The sequence below is a fragment of the Nicotiana sylvestris genome, chromosome 3, assembly GCF_000393655.2.
Source record: "Nicotiana sylvestris chromosome 3, ASM39365v2, whole genome shotgun sequence".
Taxonomy (NCBI): Eukaryota; Viridiplantae; Streptophyta; class Magnoliopsida; order Solanales; family Solanaceae; genus Nicotiana; species Nicotiana sylvestris.
Window position 1 is genome coordinate 65,383,897 of NC_091059.1, and position 17,742 is coordinate 65,401,638.

At 42.3% G+C, this 17,742-nt stretch overlaps 2 protein-coding genes across 2 annotated transcripts; both read left to right on the forward strand.

The window, feature by feature from the left end:
• Positions 1-10,000: 10,000 nt before the first annotated feature.
• LOC138887480 (uncharacterized) lies at positions 10,001-10,828 on the forward strand. Its single transcript, XM_070169234.1, has one exon. It carries the CDS (start codon positions 10,001-10,003, stop codon positions 10,826-10,828), a length of 828 nt encoding a protein of 275 aa, XP_070025335.1.
• A 78-nt stretch (positions 10,829-10,906) lies between these two features.
• LOC138887481 (uncharacterized) lies at positions 10,907-13,387 on the forward strand. Its single transcript, XM_070169235.1, has 3 exons — positions 10,907-11,387; positions 12,501-12,961; positions 13,055-13,387. Exons 1-3 carry the CDS (start codon positions 10,907-10,909, stop codon positions 13,385-13,387), a joined length of 1,275 nt encoding a protein of 424 aa, XP_070025336.1.
• Positions 13,388-17,742: the final 4,355 nt, after the last annotated feature.

Consider the following 17,742-nt stretch of genomic DNA (forward strand, 5'->3'; position numbering starts at 1 on the left):
CAAAAGAATATCTTGTTGAAGTTCTTAGAATCAAATGATAGACAAAAATGTTAGCAGAAAATAATAAGAGAGTTAATGAAGCATTATGAGTAAGATGTGATACATGGATGACAATGGTAGATAAAAAAAAATGACAGTATTACAGAGTCTATAGTCAAGTGAAGGGAAATACGAGAGGTGACAAGCCTTGAGACAACAAAAGAGTATAGGCCATAAAGTCATATCCTCACTTTGAGAAATAAGTTCGTGACTCTAACACGACTACCAGAAGGAAAATTTAGACCTCAGAATAATAACAATCAATATGGGCTGGTGAACAAGATAAACTAAACATGAATTAGGGGCTGAGTGATTTGATAGTGGTCGACATCATGAGAATTTCAGATTTCATTCCAGCGATAACATAATGGGCAACAGAAGAAGATTCATGAGAAATTTAGAGAAAGGTCATTCAGGAAGACGCTTCCCTAGAAGCAAACAATGTGAGCAAAGATAAGCTTAAGAGACTATGTGTGCCAGTTACACTATGTGTCACCCTCGCGAGTAAGGAATTTTTGTTATCCTTGGTATAGAAGGATTATCGCAAGGTGAGTAAGGGTCATTGAAGATGTGAAAAAATGCCAAAGATAAAGAGGTAAAACATCTATACGTAGATCATCGTAGCACTAAATCTTAAGTACTCCCGTAAAGGGGGAAATATGGAGTGATGTGGCATTAAGTCAGAATCAAATGGTTCTAATAGCTATGGTATGTTAAAGGAAGAATGCGATAAAAATGAGAAACAGATGAGACTACACTTATTCAAATCCTACAGATATGCTACGATTCCAGGATATTATGCAAGCACGACGTCAAGAAAAGGAAGTAAGGGTTCCTGCCTGGGATGTTATTGATCGATAAGGAGCTAGAAGGGGACATAGGTTAAGAAAAAAGGAAAGACCCAAGAAAGATTACACAGAATATTGACATGAGAATGGGCCAACGAGTAGTTAGTAGTTGATTCAGGGAGAGCCTCGTTATGGCTAGACAAAGATACAGACAAATCAACAAATCATACAAGATAAACATAGTGAACCCCAACATGGGGAATTTAGTCTCGCAGTTATGACATCGTAATCCTTGAGAGATATTCAGATAGGAGTTGGGATAGTTAAAGTTACCGTATGAGTATTACGAAAATAAAAGAGAATGCCACTAGGAAGACAGTCAAAATATCGAGTTTAGAAGCAACCCTACAAGCACAAGGGCGTGGAGGTAAGTAACCACGGATAATTATGTGCGAGGAAGGACATCAAAAATTCCATCAAGTATTTGATGTAATAAGATCGTAGCTTTACAAAAGTTAGAGGGTCCTCCCTAAGTACTACAGTGAAAGACTAGCTGAGGAAATAAGGAAGAAGGCTTCAACCTAAGCTCAGTGACCTAAAGAGGAAATGGTCATGTAAAAACAGTCTCACTACAACATTATAAATACTCCAAAAGAAAGTGGCACCTACCGTGGCTAATGAACGGGAAGTAAAAGCAAAAGTAATATTAGAGATTATATGAGTTGCACAAAAACTCCGGCATGCATGGAACTAAGATAAGTTAAGTATGGACGCAACAAGGGGGCAGAAAGATAAGGAAAAGCAATTGCTTACGTTTAAAAAAAGCTGAGAAGGAACGAAAGGAATTATTCGATCAATGATCTAGAGTTAGTTACGTTATAAACGCACTTAAGAGTTCGGAGTATTATCCACGCAGCATATATGTTGACAATCATACAGCCGTAGAAGATTCCAGTATAAGTTAAAAGAAAAAATTGAGCCCAGGTCATAAATAAAGGAATGAATTATTAGAAGATTCTATCATGGATATTCCATAGCGTCCATGAAGGGCTAATGTAATAACTAACACCATGAGCTGCAGATTGGAAGATAGCTTAATCCTACATAAAGGTTGATCAGAAGAAGGAGAAAACTAAAGAATTACATCAACGAAGTAAATCAGGAATCTGATTATTGGACCCAGAAAATTATAGAAATCGTGATTGAGAACATTACAGGATCACTCTTAATATGAGAGGTACCAAAGGAATAGTACAATAACTAGATTCTATAATGGCTCTACGATAAAGCCAGTTAGAAAAATACCAGCCTCATAAAAATTCAGTATGGAGCTCCCACCAGATTGTATAGGCACTAGAGGTGCAAATATTATAATAGAGCTTCAAGTTATGGACGTGAATTATACCTATGTGGAAGGGAGATCATGAAAAAGATAAAAGATACGATGCGAGATTCTAAGGTAAGTAAGGTAAATGTGAACAAGATACAAGATACTCAAAGGCAGAAGATCGTGAATAGTCCATGCTTCGAATAGAAGGCTAGAAGCACTAGGATTCAATATCCAGGAATGATAGCAACGTCGTCAATGACATACCTTCCAGCCTATGGTTCTAAATACCGAGAGATCTAGTCAAGAGAGTAAAGAAGAGTTAGAAATGATGTAATGTCTCGCTTGATGTTCCAGAATAACATAAGGAATATATGGTGCAAGCAAGTTGAAGTAAGGTTGCGAACAAGTATAAAAATAAATGTGTAGGTAGCAAGCTAAAGTATGGTAAATCGGCAAGGTTTTAGGAAAACATGAGTAAGAATAAGAAAAGGTGAGTGAAAAGGTGACAAGAATGGATAAGTCCTTGGATTAAGCTCATGAAAATAAGAGAGTTGATGGGTTCTCTAAGTTATAGAAGGCTTAGTATAGCCAAAATGAACTTAAAGGAGTCTAAGACTAGTAGCATTTAGAATAGACGGAATGTTGCCCTGGTAGTGGAATAAGGGCGTAATTATGATAGATAAAGGATGACGTTTGGGCCTTCGATTGAGTAATGACTTGAAGAGGATTTCACAAATTGTACGTAATTAAAATACCCATGTAAGGTGAATCATATTGGGATACTATGAAATACGGTTATGGAAGCATAGTATCGCCCCCAGGTGGATCAGTCTAATCATTTTAGATGTTCCCCGATAAGATGCGAGCCCTAGCGGCAAGATCAAGTTATCAGTGGTAGATGATGGATCAACCTTAAGGTGAATCAACAATAGATGGATAAAAGTTCAATAGTATGAGATGAGAATAGACCATCAGTCTTAAGGATAAGCAACGAGAGTAACCTGGAGTTGGTTGCAGACCTCAGTAACGATAAATCAAAGTAAGAGTTATGGTATAGTATGACCTACATAGATGCAGTAAAGTTATACGAATAGATAACCGGGGTCTATAAAATAAGATATAACAATATTCACAAGTTCTACAAGGTACCGAGTGAAGAACTTCAGTATACTTATAGATGGCTAGAGAGATCTTATTAAGCTCTGTATATGTTTACAATGTAAGGCCTAGAGATTGGCTAAAAGCTGGAGAAAAAAAGGAGAGAAGAGTCGCATAGGCACATTTACAAGGTCATTATCATAGAGGCTGCTTGATAGAATGTCGCAACAATTACGAGATTGGAAGGATTTCGATCACAAGTCATGGTGTGAGAAGGAGGCCTAAAGGGGGGAATGCCTGGCCTTTGGATTTATTCACAGAACAGTCGCCTAGATGGAAAGGAGAGTACTAAAGTATTCGCAAGAGTCATAGATTATGAAAATGATAAGTGCATCAGCCAACATTCGAGAACGAATGTTCCAGGGGGGGTTGATGTTACATCCCGCATTTTTGTATGTTAAAGTTTCGTTGTAAGTTAATCGATGTAAGTTCGGGAATGGGATTATTTTGATATTATAAGCATTATGCTATTTCAAACAAGTGATGAGTAAATTCGTGAAGGTGAGAGGGGAAGCAAATCAAAGAAAATGAATTTTCGTCCAAGTTTGACATGTTGGGATAAAATACGGCTCGAGCTAAAATACTCGGTATTTATGGACTAGTGCAATACAAGGTACCACATGACCATGATAGTAAGGTGTATAAGGTATGTGAAAAGTGAGTAGTGTCACGACCCTAAAACGGACCCAGTCGTGATGGCGCCTATCGTGAAACTAGGCCAGCCGACACAAACCCCCAAACCAACTAAACAGTTATAATAAGTCATTTAAAGTCATTAATAAGCCAAAAATCCCAAAATATAGAGTAGAATAGAACAATGCGGAAAGAAACACAGCCCGACATCAGGGTGTCACCAGTCATGAGCATCTACAACTCGTCTAAGGATATGAAAAGATAACATAGTCTGATACAAAGCTAGTACAAAGTGAAATAAAGATAGGAAGGAGAAGCACTAGGCTGCGAACACCAAGCAACTACCTAGTCAACTCCGAACAAGCCTGTTGGAAGGAAAATTAGCAACTCGCTAGTATGACCCGAGACTCCTGGATCTGCACACAGGGTGCAGGGAGTAATGTGAGTACGCCAACTCAGTAAGTAATACAAGTAAAGGCAACTGAGCAGTAAGAAAACACATAAACCACAACATAATGCTACAACAAAATATTATAAATCCAGAACAATGCAGTAAAACAATAAAACTCGTAAAAACACCTTAGTTTAGTAAAAACCTCTTTAAAACATCTTTCAGTAGTTCAAATGAGTTATGAAAACAGGGAGAAAAAGGATAGAAACATAAATCAGCCTCTCGAGCAAAATACCAATAGAACCAGCCCCTCAGGATATCTCACAATCACTCGTATCAGCCCCTTGGTCAATAACATGAAACAACAACAACCCCTCGGGCAATATTACATCTCACACTGGGTATCCGCGCTCACTTGGGTTGTACAGACTCCTAGAGGGGCTCCTACAACCCAAGCGCAATAACAAGCCATCTCGTGGTATAATCAAACAGGCCCTCGGCCTCATAACAAGCCACCTCGTGGCGTAACAACTCAGGCCCTCAGCCTCATAATCATGAATCAGTGCAACACTGATGTGGCGCACAACCCGATCCCATAATATCCTCACAACACAGGCCCTCAGCCTTACTTAGTCAGAAATCTCTCAAGCCACTCGGGCAATAGTAAAACATGATGCTCAGCCCAAAATATCATTTAAAATGTCAAAACGGAGTAAATATGGCCGATTTATGAAAACAGTAGAATACAGCATGACTGAGCACAAATATGAAGTCACAACAGTGAGGAATAGTAGTAAAAATCCCTTAAGGGTCCAAAATAGTTGGCACGAGGCCCAAATATGGTATTCAGCCCAAAACATGATAATACTTTCCAAAACACAATGATATCAAACAGTTTTCAATCAAGTACATGATTTAACAATCATACGGGACAGACTAAGTCATAATCTCCAATGGTGCACGACCCCACGCTCATCATCTAGCGTGTGCGTCATCTCAAAGTAGCACAACGATGTGAAATCCGGGGTTTCATACCCTCATGACAACATTTACAATCATTACTTACCTCTATCCGGTACAAACTCTAGCCCGTGATGCCTTTGACCCTCGAATCGGCCTTTGGATGCTCAAAATCTATCCAAAAATAGATTTATACCATCAAAATATGCTAAGGGAACAAAGCCCACTTAAAAATAACAATTTACATCAAAAATCCCGAATTTGGCCAAACCCAACCCTCGGTCCCACGTCTTGGATTCCGACAAAATTTGCAAAACTAGAATCCTTACACTCTCATGAGTTCATACATATCAAATACATCAAAATCCGACCACAAATAACCCCTCAAATCCTCGAATCAAAGTCTGAAGTTCCAAGCCCTAACTCCCCAATTTTAGGCTTTAGATTCCACAAATTTCATGTTTAATTAGGTAGAAATCACAATAGGATCGAGTATTAAGTCCATAAATCTTACCTCCAAGTGTTTCCCTTTGATTCCCTCTTCAATCTCCCTCAAGAAACACCAAAATTGCTCAACAATGGTGAAATTTAAACCCAAAATCGCGGAAGTGGTCTTTTAAACATTCTGCCCAGCACTTGAAATCCCTTCTTCGCGAATGCGGTCAACGCCTCGCGTTAGTGAAGCACAAAATTCTGTTGACCACTTAATCCTTCATCGCAAACGTGACACCCTATACGCGAACGCGAAGCTTTAGCTCCTCAACCCATTGCGAACGCGACACCTAGCTCGCGAACGCGAAACACAATTGGACCTGGACCCAGCTGCTCACCTTTACTCTATACGAACGCAGCAAAACCATCGCGAATGCGATGAAAACTGACCCTAACCCTTCGTGAATGTTGGACCCCCATCGTGAACGCAAAGCCCAACATTCTTGCCTAACATCCTAAACCTTCGCGAACGTGAGAGCCCACTCGGGAACACGAAGGCCAAACGTCTGCAACATCAACAACAGATTTTGTGCAATTTTTCCAACTTGAACATGATCTATTTAACCACTTGAAACTCACCCGAAGCCCTCAGGACCTCAACCAAACATGCCAACATATCCCATAACCTCATTTGAGCTTGTTCCAACCTTCGGAATACTCAAAACAACATCAAAACACCAAATTGACATCGGATTCAAGCCTAAGATTCCAAAAACTTCCAAATTCCCTTTCGATCAAAAAGTCTATGAAACCTCGGCCGAATGACCTGAAATTTTGCACACATGTCAAAAATGGCACAACGGACCTACTCCAACTTCCGAAATTCCATTCCGACCCCTATATCAAAATCTCACCTATCAACTGGCACACGCCAAAATTCCAATTTTGCCAATTCAAGCCTAAATCTACTCCGGACCTCCAAAACACATTCCGATCATGTTCCTAAGTCCCAAATCACCTCCTGAAGCTATCCGAACCATTGTAATTCACATCCGAGCCGTATTTTACACAAGTCAACATCCAGTTAACTTTTCCAACCTAAGCTTACTCAAAAGAGACTAAGTGTCTTATTCCTTTCCAATACCTCTCCGAGCCCGAACCAACCAACTCGATAATACATAATACAGCTGAACAAGGTAATAAGAAATAGAAATAGAGGAAACGGGGTGGTAATGTAAGGCCCTATGAAAACTTGTACTCAAAACCTGGTAGCTCAGACCTTTTGTACTAATCTATGCTATAAAAAGTCAAGAAATACTGTTTTCCAGAAAATGCGATTCTACGGTCGAGAATGCGGTCAAATATTAGGTATGTGTACCGCATAATCACCGCAAAGTGAGTCAGTGTGTTGGTCGAATTGGAGGTTAAATATGCGATCGCATAACCGATATGCGGACGGCATAGTCGTCGCATATTTCCCTTGGGATTTTTGTGAGGGGCAGTTCTGCGGTGCATTATGCAACCGCAGAACGAGTATGCGGACTGCATTTCTGCCGCATACCCAGGCATTGTGTTCCGATGTTGAGAGCACTTTTGCTGTCCATTCTGCGGACCGCATTTCCACTCTACGATCGCAGACCTAACTCAGGGCTTCAATTTTCTAAATTTTAAACCCGACCCCTTCTTCAATAAAACACCCCAACCCCTTATTTTAACATATTTTCTGAACAAAACTAGAGAGAGGGAAGAGAGAATTCTTGAGAGATAAAGTCCTACCTTCATCAATTTGATTCTTCAAAGTCACTCGGGCCGGGGAATTTCAAGTAATTGTCTTATTCTCCGTTCTTGAAGGTAAAATCCCCAACCCTTTTTCATTGTTTTCAGATTTAAACAAAAAGGGGGATTCTCATGCGTTAATTCTTGAAAATAGAAGTTGAGATACACATGCATGTCCTTTAAAACCTAGAATCTAGTAAGAGGAATTGGGTATATCTAAATATTGGCAAAAGAGGGGCTGGAAACCTAAGTAAGTTCGGGCTGAGTTTGTGAACTTCAATTCTAAGTTATATGTTCTAACTTGTGAACTAGATTGACGGTACTAGGATGTTGGTGAATTGAAAGTAGAAGTTAAAAAGGGAATTCGACTCCAGGTATGTATGGCTAACTTTAACCTTTGTAAAGTCACCTTGTTGGTGTGCGAGTAATTGGTATGTGTTACTTATGTGGACTATTTGTGAAATTCTTGTGATTAATGAGCCTTGAACGTTGTTGGTTAAGTTTTCCGTTATAGTGGTGTGAGAAAAATGGCAATAACACAAGTGTGTATGGGTAAGAATGTGTTACGTGGTAAGAGCTGTGGAACAAACGATGGAAAGAAATCATAATTGATACAATTGAAATAACTGTGGCAACATCATAAGTGACTTGTTGTGGGAAATTATCGTTGTGACTTGAATTGTGTACGGGTTATTGTATATGTTGGAATTGGTATTGATGTTTATGAACACTCTTTGTGAATTGTTGTTGTTGTGTGAAATATGATCGTCCAGTGGGATCGGGTTGCGCGCCGCAACACGAAGTAATAAGGTGTGGGTTGTGGTGATAAGGGTGGCCGAGGTAATAAGGGTGTAAAAGTGATCGAAATCACTATTGAAATAAAAATATGTGAAAGTTGTGAAACCATTGATGTGATGAAATAATGTTGTAAGGGGAAAAAGAGAGATTGTGGAGTTGTTTGGCTTTGGTTGTTCCTTCCATGTGCATTTGATTGTTGATCCTATTATTGTTTGTTATATGTGTATTTCTTGATTTTACTTGGGGTAAAGTTTGTTTATACATACCAGTACAATTCAAATGTACTGACGTCCCTTTTGCCAGGGGCGCTACATTCGTGTTATGATTGTAGGTGGTTCCATAACAGGTACTCCAGCCCACCGACAATATCACTCCTTCACCTCCCATCAGTTGAATTGGTGAGCCTCTTTCCTCTCGGGGCCCTATGTGGCTCATGCCGCTTTTCTTCCCGGAGTCTTATTTTGGTATTTGTGTAAGGTATAGCCGGAGCCTTGTTGCTGGCATTTTCGTATTATTCTTCAGTTGTATTTAGAGGCTCCGTAGACAGGAAACGTGGGTTATGTACTTATGTATTTTGGACAGTATAACTTGTAAACCACGCTAAGTAACTATGTATGTTATGTAAATCTCGTAAGAATGTGTTTAAATTTATAAATGGCTATTTCACTTGGTTAATGGGTAATGGAAACGCAGGGTATCACGTGGAATAGGAAAGGCACCCAGGTCCGCTAGGCTGGGGGCTACCCGGTCGACCGCCGGTCGCGCCCCTCGGTTTTTAGGGCGTGACAAACTTGGTATCAGAGCCTAAGGTTTTAAAGTGTCCTAGGATGTCTCGGAGCCGTGTCTAGTAGAGTCCTCCTTATCGGTGTGTTGTCGACCACATCTATAAGTTGGAGGCTACATGGGCATTTAGGAAATTACCTTCTTCTTTGTTACTCTATATCGTGCGGTGAAGTGAAAAGTGGAAGTATTTACATCTAACTCGTGCTCTGTTCCAAATTTTCAGTAATGGCACCTAAGAAGAGAGCTAGACTCGGCCTCGGGGCCAATGCCACCCCAAGTGTGGCTGTGAATCATGTACCTGATGCCATGGGTGAAAGTGACTCCCCGGTCTCGAATCTGCCTGGCCCATCTATTCCAGATCCAAGTATTCCTGTTCCAGCTGCGGCAGAGGGTGCTACCATCCCTCCCGCTGATATTCCTGATCTTGATGCAATTCCAGCTTCCGGTCCCGGGGTTTCTGATGGGGACCTTAGAGGAGCCATCCATATGTTGACCCAGTTAGTGGCCGCTCAGGCCCAAAAATCTCATGATGCCCTTGTGCCCCCCAGCGCACAGGGAGATTCCTCCAGCTCCAGAGTCAACCAGTTTCTGTGGTTGGCCCCTCCAAAGTTCATGGGCACAGACCCAGAGGCCGATCCGCAGGAATTCCTTGATGAAATATATAAGACCCTTCGAGTGATGAAAGCTACAGAGATGAAAGGGGTTGAGTTGGCTTCATACAGGTTGAGGGGAGCAATGTATTCGTGGTTTGAGATGTGGGAGGATTCCCGTGGGGAGGGAAGACCTATGGCTAGATGGGATGAGTTTGTAGATGCATTCATGGATCACTTCTTGCCTGCCGAGACAATGGCGGCCCGTGCCACAGAGTTTGAGGTCCTCAAGTAGGGCAGTATGAGTGTTTGAGAGTACCACATGGAGTTTGTGAGGTTGTCCAAGTACGCTCCTCAGTTAGTGTCGACCATGGATGCTCGAGTTCGGCTATTCGTTCAGGGTCTTAGTCCTTTGGTGGTGAATGAGGCTGCTACAACGGCCTTACACTCAGATATGAATTATGGGAATATTGTAGGGTTCGCTCAGGCCACAGAGGCTAGGAAGTTGAAAATACGGGCAGAAAGGGAGAGTAGCAGCAGGGCCCGATCAGCGGGTCACTCAGGGAGACCAGTTCCAGGGAGAGGGCCATCAGGGCCGTCCCAGTCATATGCCCAGTCCTCAGCAAGCGCACCGCCATCTGTGCACAGTTATCAGCATGGCAGTCATTTGAGATCAGGTTCAGACAGTAGGAGACCCCATCATTCCGGTCGTCCAGGAGGGAGATCACAACAGCAAGGGAGGGCTTCATGCCCCAAGTGTGGGAGGTTCCATTCCGAGATTTGTTATTTGGATATTCCGGTGTGTTATAGATGCGGGGTGAGAGGTCATATCCAGCGGGACTACCGTGCACCCAGTCAGGGCATGGGTGGGGGATTTGCTCAGTCATCCGGTTCTTCAGCTGCCACATCATCCGTGCGTCCTCCAGCCCCAGCAGGGCGCGGTGTAGTTAGGGGTGGAGCTCGTGGTAGAGGTGTATCCAGCCGGTTTTATGCCTTGAGTGGTCGCCAGAGTGTAGAGGCCTCCCCAGATGTTGCTACAGGTATCTTGTCTGTTCAGGCCATTGATTGTTATGCTCTTATTGATCCAGGGTCCTCTTTGTCTTATGTCACCCCATTCATTACTTCAAGTTTTGGGGTAGAACCCGAATAGCTTCATGAGTCGTTCTCTATGTCGACTTCGGTTGGTGATTCAATTATAGCCACGCGAGTTTATAGGAATTGCGTTGTCATGGTATGTGGTCATGCTACCACGACCGATCTTGTTGAGCTTGAAATGGTGGTTTTTGATGTGATTATGGGAATAGACTGGCTTTATTCGTGCTTTGCTAAACTTGACTGCCGAACGAGAGTCATGAGGCTTGAGTTCCCTAATGAGCCGGTTATTGAGTGGAAGGGAAATAGTGTGGTGCCGAAAGGTCAGTTTATTTCCTACCTTAAGGCTTCGAAGATGATTAGGAAGGGGTGTATCTACCATTTGGTTCGGGTGGCGGACACCACCTCAGAAATGTCTGTCCCCGAGTCCGTGCCAGTCGTGAATGAGTTTCTTGAAGTGTTTTCGGACAAGCTTCCAGGGATCCCGCCAGATAGGGAGATTGATTTCGGGATTGATGTATTGCCAGATACACGACCGATATCTATTCCACCATACAGAATGGCGCCAGCGGAGTTGAGGGAGTTAAAGGAACAATTGAAGGATTTATTAGAAAAGGGTTCATATGGCCAAGTGTGTCACCGAGGGGTGCCCCGGTTCTTTTTGTCAGAAAGAAGGATGGGTCGCTCCGGATGTGTATTGATTTTCGGCAGCTTAACAAGGTTACCATCAAGAATAAATATCCTTTGCCTCGGATAGATGATTTGTTTGACCAATTGCAAGGTGCGAGGTTCTTTTCCAAAATTGATCTACGGTCCGGGTATCACCAATTGAAGATCAGAGAACAGGATATTCCTAAGACCGCTTTCAGAACTCGCTATGGTCACTTTGAATTCTTGGCCATGTCGTTTGGGCTAACCAACGCCCCAACAACTTTCATGGATCTTATGAATCGGGTCTTCAAGCCATTTCTAGACTCCTTTGTGATTGTTTTCATTGATGACATCCTTGTTTATTCGCGGAGCCGGGAGGATCATGCCGATCACCTCAGGGCATTTCTGCAGACACTTTATCAGCACCAGTTGTATGCTAAATTTTCAAACTGTGAATTTTGGTTGGAGTCCGTTACCTTTCTGGACCATGTTGTTTCCAGTGAAGGGATTCAGGTGGATCCCCAGAAGATTGCAGTAGTAAAGGATTGGCCTAGACCCACGACCCCGACGGAGATCCATAGCTTCTTGGGTTTAGTGGGGTATTATCGGAGGTTTGTGGAGGGATTCTCTACCCTCGCCTCCCCTTTGACTAATTGACGCAGAAAGCAGTTAAGTTCCAATGTTCCGACACTTGTGAGAAAAGTTTTCAGGAATTGAAGTCGAGATTGACCTCGGCGCCAATATTGACCTTGCCGGAAGGCACAGAAGGATTTGTGGTTTATTGCGATGCCTCCAAGGTCGGTTTGGGGTGTGTATTGATGCAACATGGGAAGGTTATAGTGTATGCTTCAAGGCATCTCAAGAATCACGAGAAGAATTATCCGACGCATGATTTGGAGCTTGCGGCAGTTGTATTTGCCTTGAAATATGGCATCATTATCTTTATGGGGTCCATGTGGATGTGTTCTCGGACCACAAGAGTCTCTAATATTTGTTCAAGCATAAGGAGTTGAATTTAAGGCAGCGGTGGTGGTTAGAATTGATCAAGGATTATGATATGGATATTTTATACCATCCAGGGAAGGCGAATTTGGTGGCCGACGCTCTCAGTCAGAAGTCCATGGGTAGTTTGGCTCATTTGGGAGCGGATCAGAGGCCTTTGGCTCAGAAGTTTTATCAATTGGCCAGTCTGGGGGTTCATATTTCGACCTCAGACGAGGGGATGGTTATGGTGCGTAATGGAGCTGAATCGTCACTGGTAGCGGAAGTTAAGGAAAAGCGGTTCATTGATCCAGCATTAGCACAGATGAAGGAGGCCGTTTTGAATAACAAGACTTCGACATTTTCACTCGGTGGTGAGGATGGCGTATTACGATGTCAAGGTAGGCTATGTGTTCCAGATATGGATAATCTTCGGGGGAGGGTAATGGCGGAGGCTCATAATTCCAGGTATTCTGTGCATACAGGTTCTACGAAAATGTACCATGATCTCAAGGAAATTTATTGGTGGAACGGTATGAAGAGGGGTGTGGCAGACTTTGTATCTAAATGTCCAAATTGTTAGCGAGTAAAAGCCGAGTACCAGTGGCCCGGTGGGTTAACTCAGCTTATGGAAATACCAATGTGGAAATAGGAGATGATCAACATGGATTTCGTGGTAGGGTTACCTCGCACCCAGCGCAAGTTTGACTCAATTTGGGTAATAGTGGATCGACTCACCAAATCAGCTCACTTCTTGCCAGTCAAGTCCATGGATACTGCAGAACAATATGCTCAATTGTATATCAAGGAAATAGTAAGGCTTCATGGCACTCCACTTTCTATCATCTCAGATCGAGGGGAGCGAACTATTCAGATGCTTGAAGATATGTTACGGGCTTGTGTCTTGGATTTCAAAGGTAATTGGGATGATCACTTGCCACTTATAGAATTTGCTTACAATAACAGCTTTCATGTTAGCATTTAGATGGCCCCATTTGAGGCATTGTACGGGAGGATATGTAGGTCTCCGATTGGATGGTTCGAAGTGGGTAAAGCAGAATTGTTAGGGCCAGATCTCGTGCACCAAGCTATGGAAAAAGTTAAAATCATTCAGGAAAGGCTGAAAGCTGCTTAGAGTCGCCAGAAATCTTACGCGGACATTCATCGAAGAAAATTGGAATTCCAAGTAGATGATTGGGTGTTCTTGAGGGTATCTCCTATGAAGGGAGTCATGCAATTTGGGAAGAAGGGGAAGTTGAGTCCTAGATATGTCAGGCCGTATCGGGTCACTCAAAGGATAGTGCAGGTGGCCTATAGATTGGAATTGCCCCCTGCAATGTCATTAGTGCACCCGGTGTTCCATGTGTCTATGTTAAAGAAAGTGGTTGGAGACCCATCCACCATCGTGCCAATCGAGGCTATCGAGGTCAATGAAGAGTTATCATATGAAGAAATTCCGGTCGCTATTCTTGATAGGCAAGTCCGCAAATTGAGAAACAAGGAAGTTGCTTCAGTTAAAGTGCTATGGCAAAGTCAACAAGTTGAGGAAGCCATGTGGGAAGCGGAAAGTGAAATGAAAGAAAAATATCCCCATCTGTTTGAACAAGTCTAGTAGTGATCGTGCGAACTCTTGTCTCTAAGTAAATTGATGTTGTGTTCAATCTGGTGCAAAGACACCCCATATTTTTCCCTAAATACTTTACTACTGTAACTCCTCAAGTTGTGCAAGAATTGTAGGTGTTGTGATTAGCTGAGTCATGCGCAAGCCCCTTTTTGGTAAATGAAAGTTTTGTAAGAACTCATGTGATAAGTGAATGTTTAAAGGTAGTGTAGATTGGTAATGATTAATTGAAATGAGTATAGTGTATTGAAGTGGTTGGACTGTATAAAACTCATTGAAGTGGCCAAATTATGTGCAGGTGTTGAGGTGATGAATTGTATACCAGTTGTAGGGATAATAGGGATAGCGTAATGGTGCTTGGAAATAATGTTTTGGGGGATCTCTGACAGGTAGATAAGTCTAATTACAAAGGGAACTCTGGCAAAATATTTTTTCAAAAATTGGGAGTTTGCATATCATGTTTTCAAAACCAACCGATTTCCAAAATCCTCATTCGAGGACGAATGATTTTAAGTGGGGGAGGATGTAAGGCCCTGTGAAAACTTGTACTCAAAACCTGGTAGCTCAGACCTTTTGTACTGATCTATGCTATAAAAAGTCAAGAAATACTATTTTCCAGAAAATGCGATTCTGCGGTCGAGAATGCGGTCACATATCAGGTATGCGGACCGCATAATCGCCGCAAAGTGGGTCAGTGTGTTTGTCGAATTGGAGGTTAAATATGCGATCACATAACCGATATGCGGACGACATAGTCGTCGCATATTTCCCTTGGGATTTTTGTGAGGGGCAGTTCTGCGGTGCATTATGCGACCGCAGAACGAGTATGCGGAACACATTTCTGCCGCATACCCAGGCAGTGTGTTCAGATGTTGAGAGCACTTTTGCGATCCATTCTGCGGACCGCATTTCCACTCTGCGATTGCAAATCAGACCTGACTCGGGGCTCCAATTTTCTAAATTTTAAACCCGAACCCTTCTTCAATAAAACACCCCAACCCTTTATTTTAACATATTTTCTGAACAAAACTAGAGAGAGGGAAGAGAGAATTCTTGAGAGATAAAGTCCTACCTTCATCAATATGATTCTTCAAAGTCACTCGGGCTGGGGAATTTCAAGTAATTGTCTTCATCTCCGTTCTTGAAGGTAAAATCCCCAACCCTTTTTCATTGTTTTCAGATTTAAACAAAAAGGGGGATTCTCATGCGTTAATTCTTGAAAATGGAAGTTGAGATACACATGTATGTCCTTTAAAACCTAGAATCTAGTAAGAGGAATTGGGTAGAACTAAAGATTGGCAAAAGAGGGGTTGGAAACCTAAGTAAGTTCGGGCTGAGTTTCTGAACTTCAATTCTAAGTTATATGTGCTAACTTGTGAACTACATTGACGGTACTAGGTTGTTGGTGAATTGAGTAGAAGTTAAAAAGGGAATTCAACTCCAGGTATGTATGTCTAATTTTACCCTTTGTAAAGTCACCTTGTTGGTGTGCGAGTAATTGGTATGTGTTACTTATGTGGACTATTTGTGAAATTCTTGTGATTAATGTGTCTTGAACGTTGTTGGTTAAGTTTTCCGTTATAGTGGTGTGAGAACAATGGCAATAACACAAGTGCGTGTGGGTATGAATGTGTTACATGGTAAGAGCTGTGGAATAAAGGATGGAAAGAAATCGTAATTGATACAATTGAAACAACTGTGGCAACATCATACGTGACTTGTTGTGGGAAATTATCGTTGTGACTTGAATTGTGTACGGGTTATTGTATATGTTGGAATTGGTATTGATGTTTATGAACACTCTTTGTGAATTGTTGTTGGTGTTGTTGTTGTTGTGTGAAATATGATTGTCCGGTGGGATCGGGTTGCGCGCCGCAACACGAATTAATAAGGTGTGGGTTGTGGTGATAAGAGCGGCCGAGGTAATAAGGGTGGAAAAGTGATCGAAATCACTATTGAAATAAAAATATGTGAAAGTTGTGAAACCATTGATATGATGAAATAATGTTGAAAGGGGAAAAGGAGAGATTGTGGAGTTGTTTGGCTTTGGTTGTTCCTTTCATGTGCATTTGATTGTTGATCCTATTACTGTTTGTTATCTGTGTATTTCTTGATTTTACTTGGGGTAAAGTTTGTTTATACATACCAGTACAATTCAAATGTACTGTCGTCCCTTTTTCCGGGGGCGCTACATTTGTGTTATGATTGTAGGTGGTTCCATAACAGGTACTCCAGCCCACCGACAGTAGCACTCCTTCACCTCCCGTCAGTTGAATTGGTGAGCCCCTTTCCTCTCGGGGCCCTGCATGGCTCATGCCGCTTTTCTTCCCGGAGTCTTATTTTGGTATTTGTGTAAGGTATAGCCGGAGCCTTGTTGCTGGCATTTCCATATTATTCTTCAGTTGTATTTAGTGGCTCCGTAGACAGGAAACGTGGGTTATGTACTTATGTATTTTGGGCAGTATAACTTGTAAACCACGCTAAGTAACTATGTATGTTATGTAAATCTCGTAAAAATGTGTTTAAATTTATAAATGGCTATTTTACTTGGTTAATGGGTAATGGAAACGCAGGGTATCACGTGGAATAGGAAAGGCACCTAGGTCCGCTTGGTTGGGGGCTACCCGGTCGAGCGCCGGTTGTGCCCCTCGGTTTTTGGGGCGTGACAGGTAACTCATGAAACGATCGGCCGGGTCGTTACATCCTTCCCCTCTTAAACAAACATTCGTCCTTGAACGAGTCAAGAAACATACCTGGAGCCTCAAATAGGTGAGGATATTTGCTCCATATCTCCCGCTCGGTCTCCTAGGTAGCTTCCTCCAAGGGCCGACCTCTTCACTGCACTTTAACTGAAGCTATATCCTTTGACCTCAACTTTCGAACCTGACACTCCAAAATAGCTACTGGCTCCACATTATAAGTCAAATCATCATCTAACTGAACAGCGCTGAAATCCAAAACATGATACGGATCGCCAATATACTTCCGGAGCATAGAAACATGAAATACCGGATGCACACTCGATAAGCTGGGTGGCAAAGCAAGCTCATAAGCCACCTCCCCAATCCTCCGAAGTACCTCAAATGGTCTAATGAACCAAGGACTCAATTTGTACTTCTTCCCAAATCTCATAACACCCTTCATGGGCGAAACCTTCAATAGAACCTTCTCACCAACCATGTAGGACACATCCTGAACCTTTCTGTCAGCATAACTCTTTTGTCTTGACTGCGCTATACGAAACCTCTCATGAATCACCTTCACCTTGTCTAAACCCCATAGCCTAGCCTCACCCAATTCAAACCAACCAACTGGAGATCTACAGAGTCTCCCATACAAAGCCTCATATGCACCATCTGAATACTCAACTGATAATTGTTGTTATAAGCAAACTTTGCGAGTGGTAGAAACTGATCTCATGACCCTCCAAAATCAATGACACAAAAGTGCTACATGTCCTCCAATATCTGAATTATACGCTCAGACTTCCCGTCCATCTGAGGGGGAAAAGCGGTGCTCAACTCAACCTGAGTACCCAACTCTCGTTGTACAGACCCCCAAATCTGTGAAGTAAATTTGAAATGATGGAACCTGGGACACCATGCAAACGAACAATCTCTCGGATATATATATCTGCCAATCGCTCTGAAGAATAGGTAGTGCACACAAGAATGAAGTGCGCGGACTTGGTCAGCTGATCCACAATCACCCAAATAGCA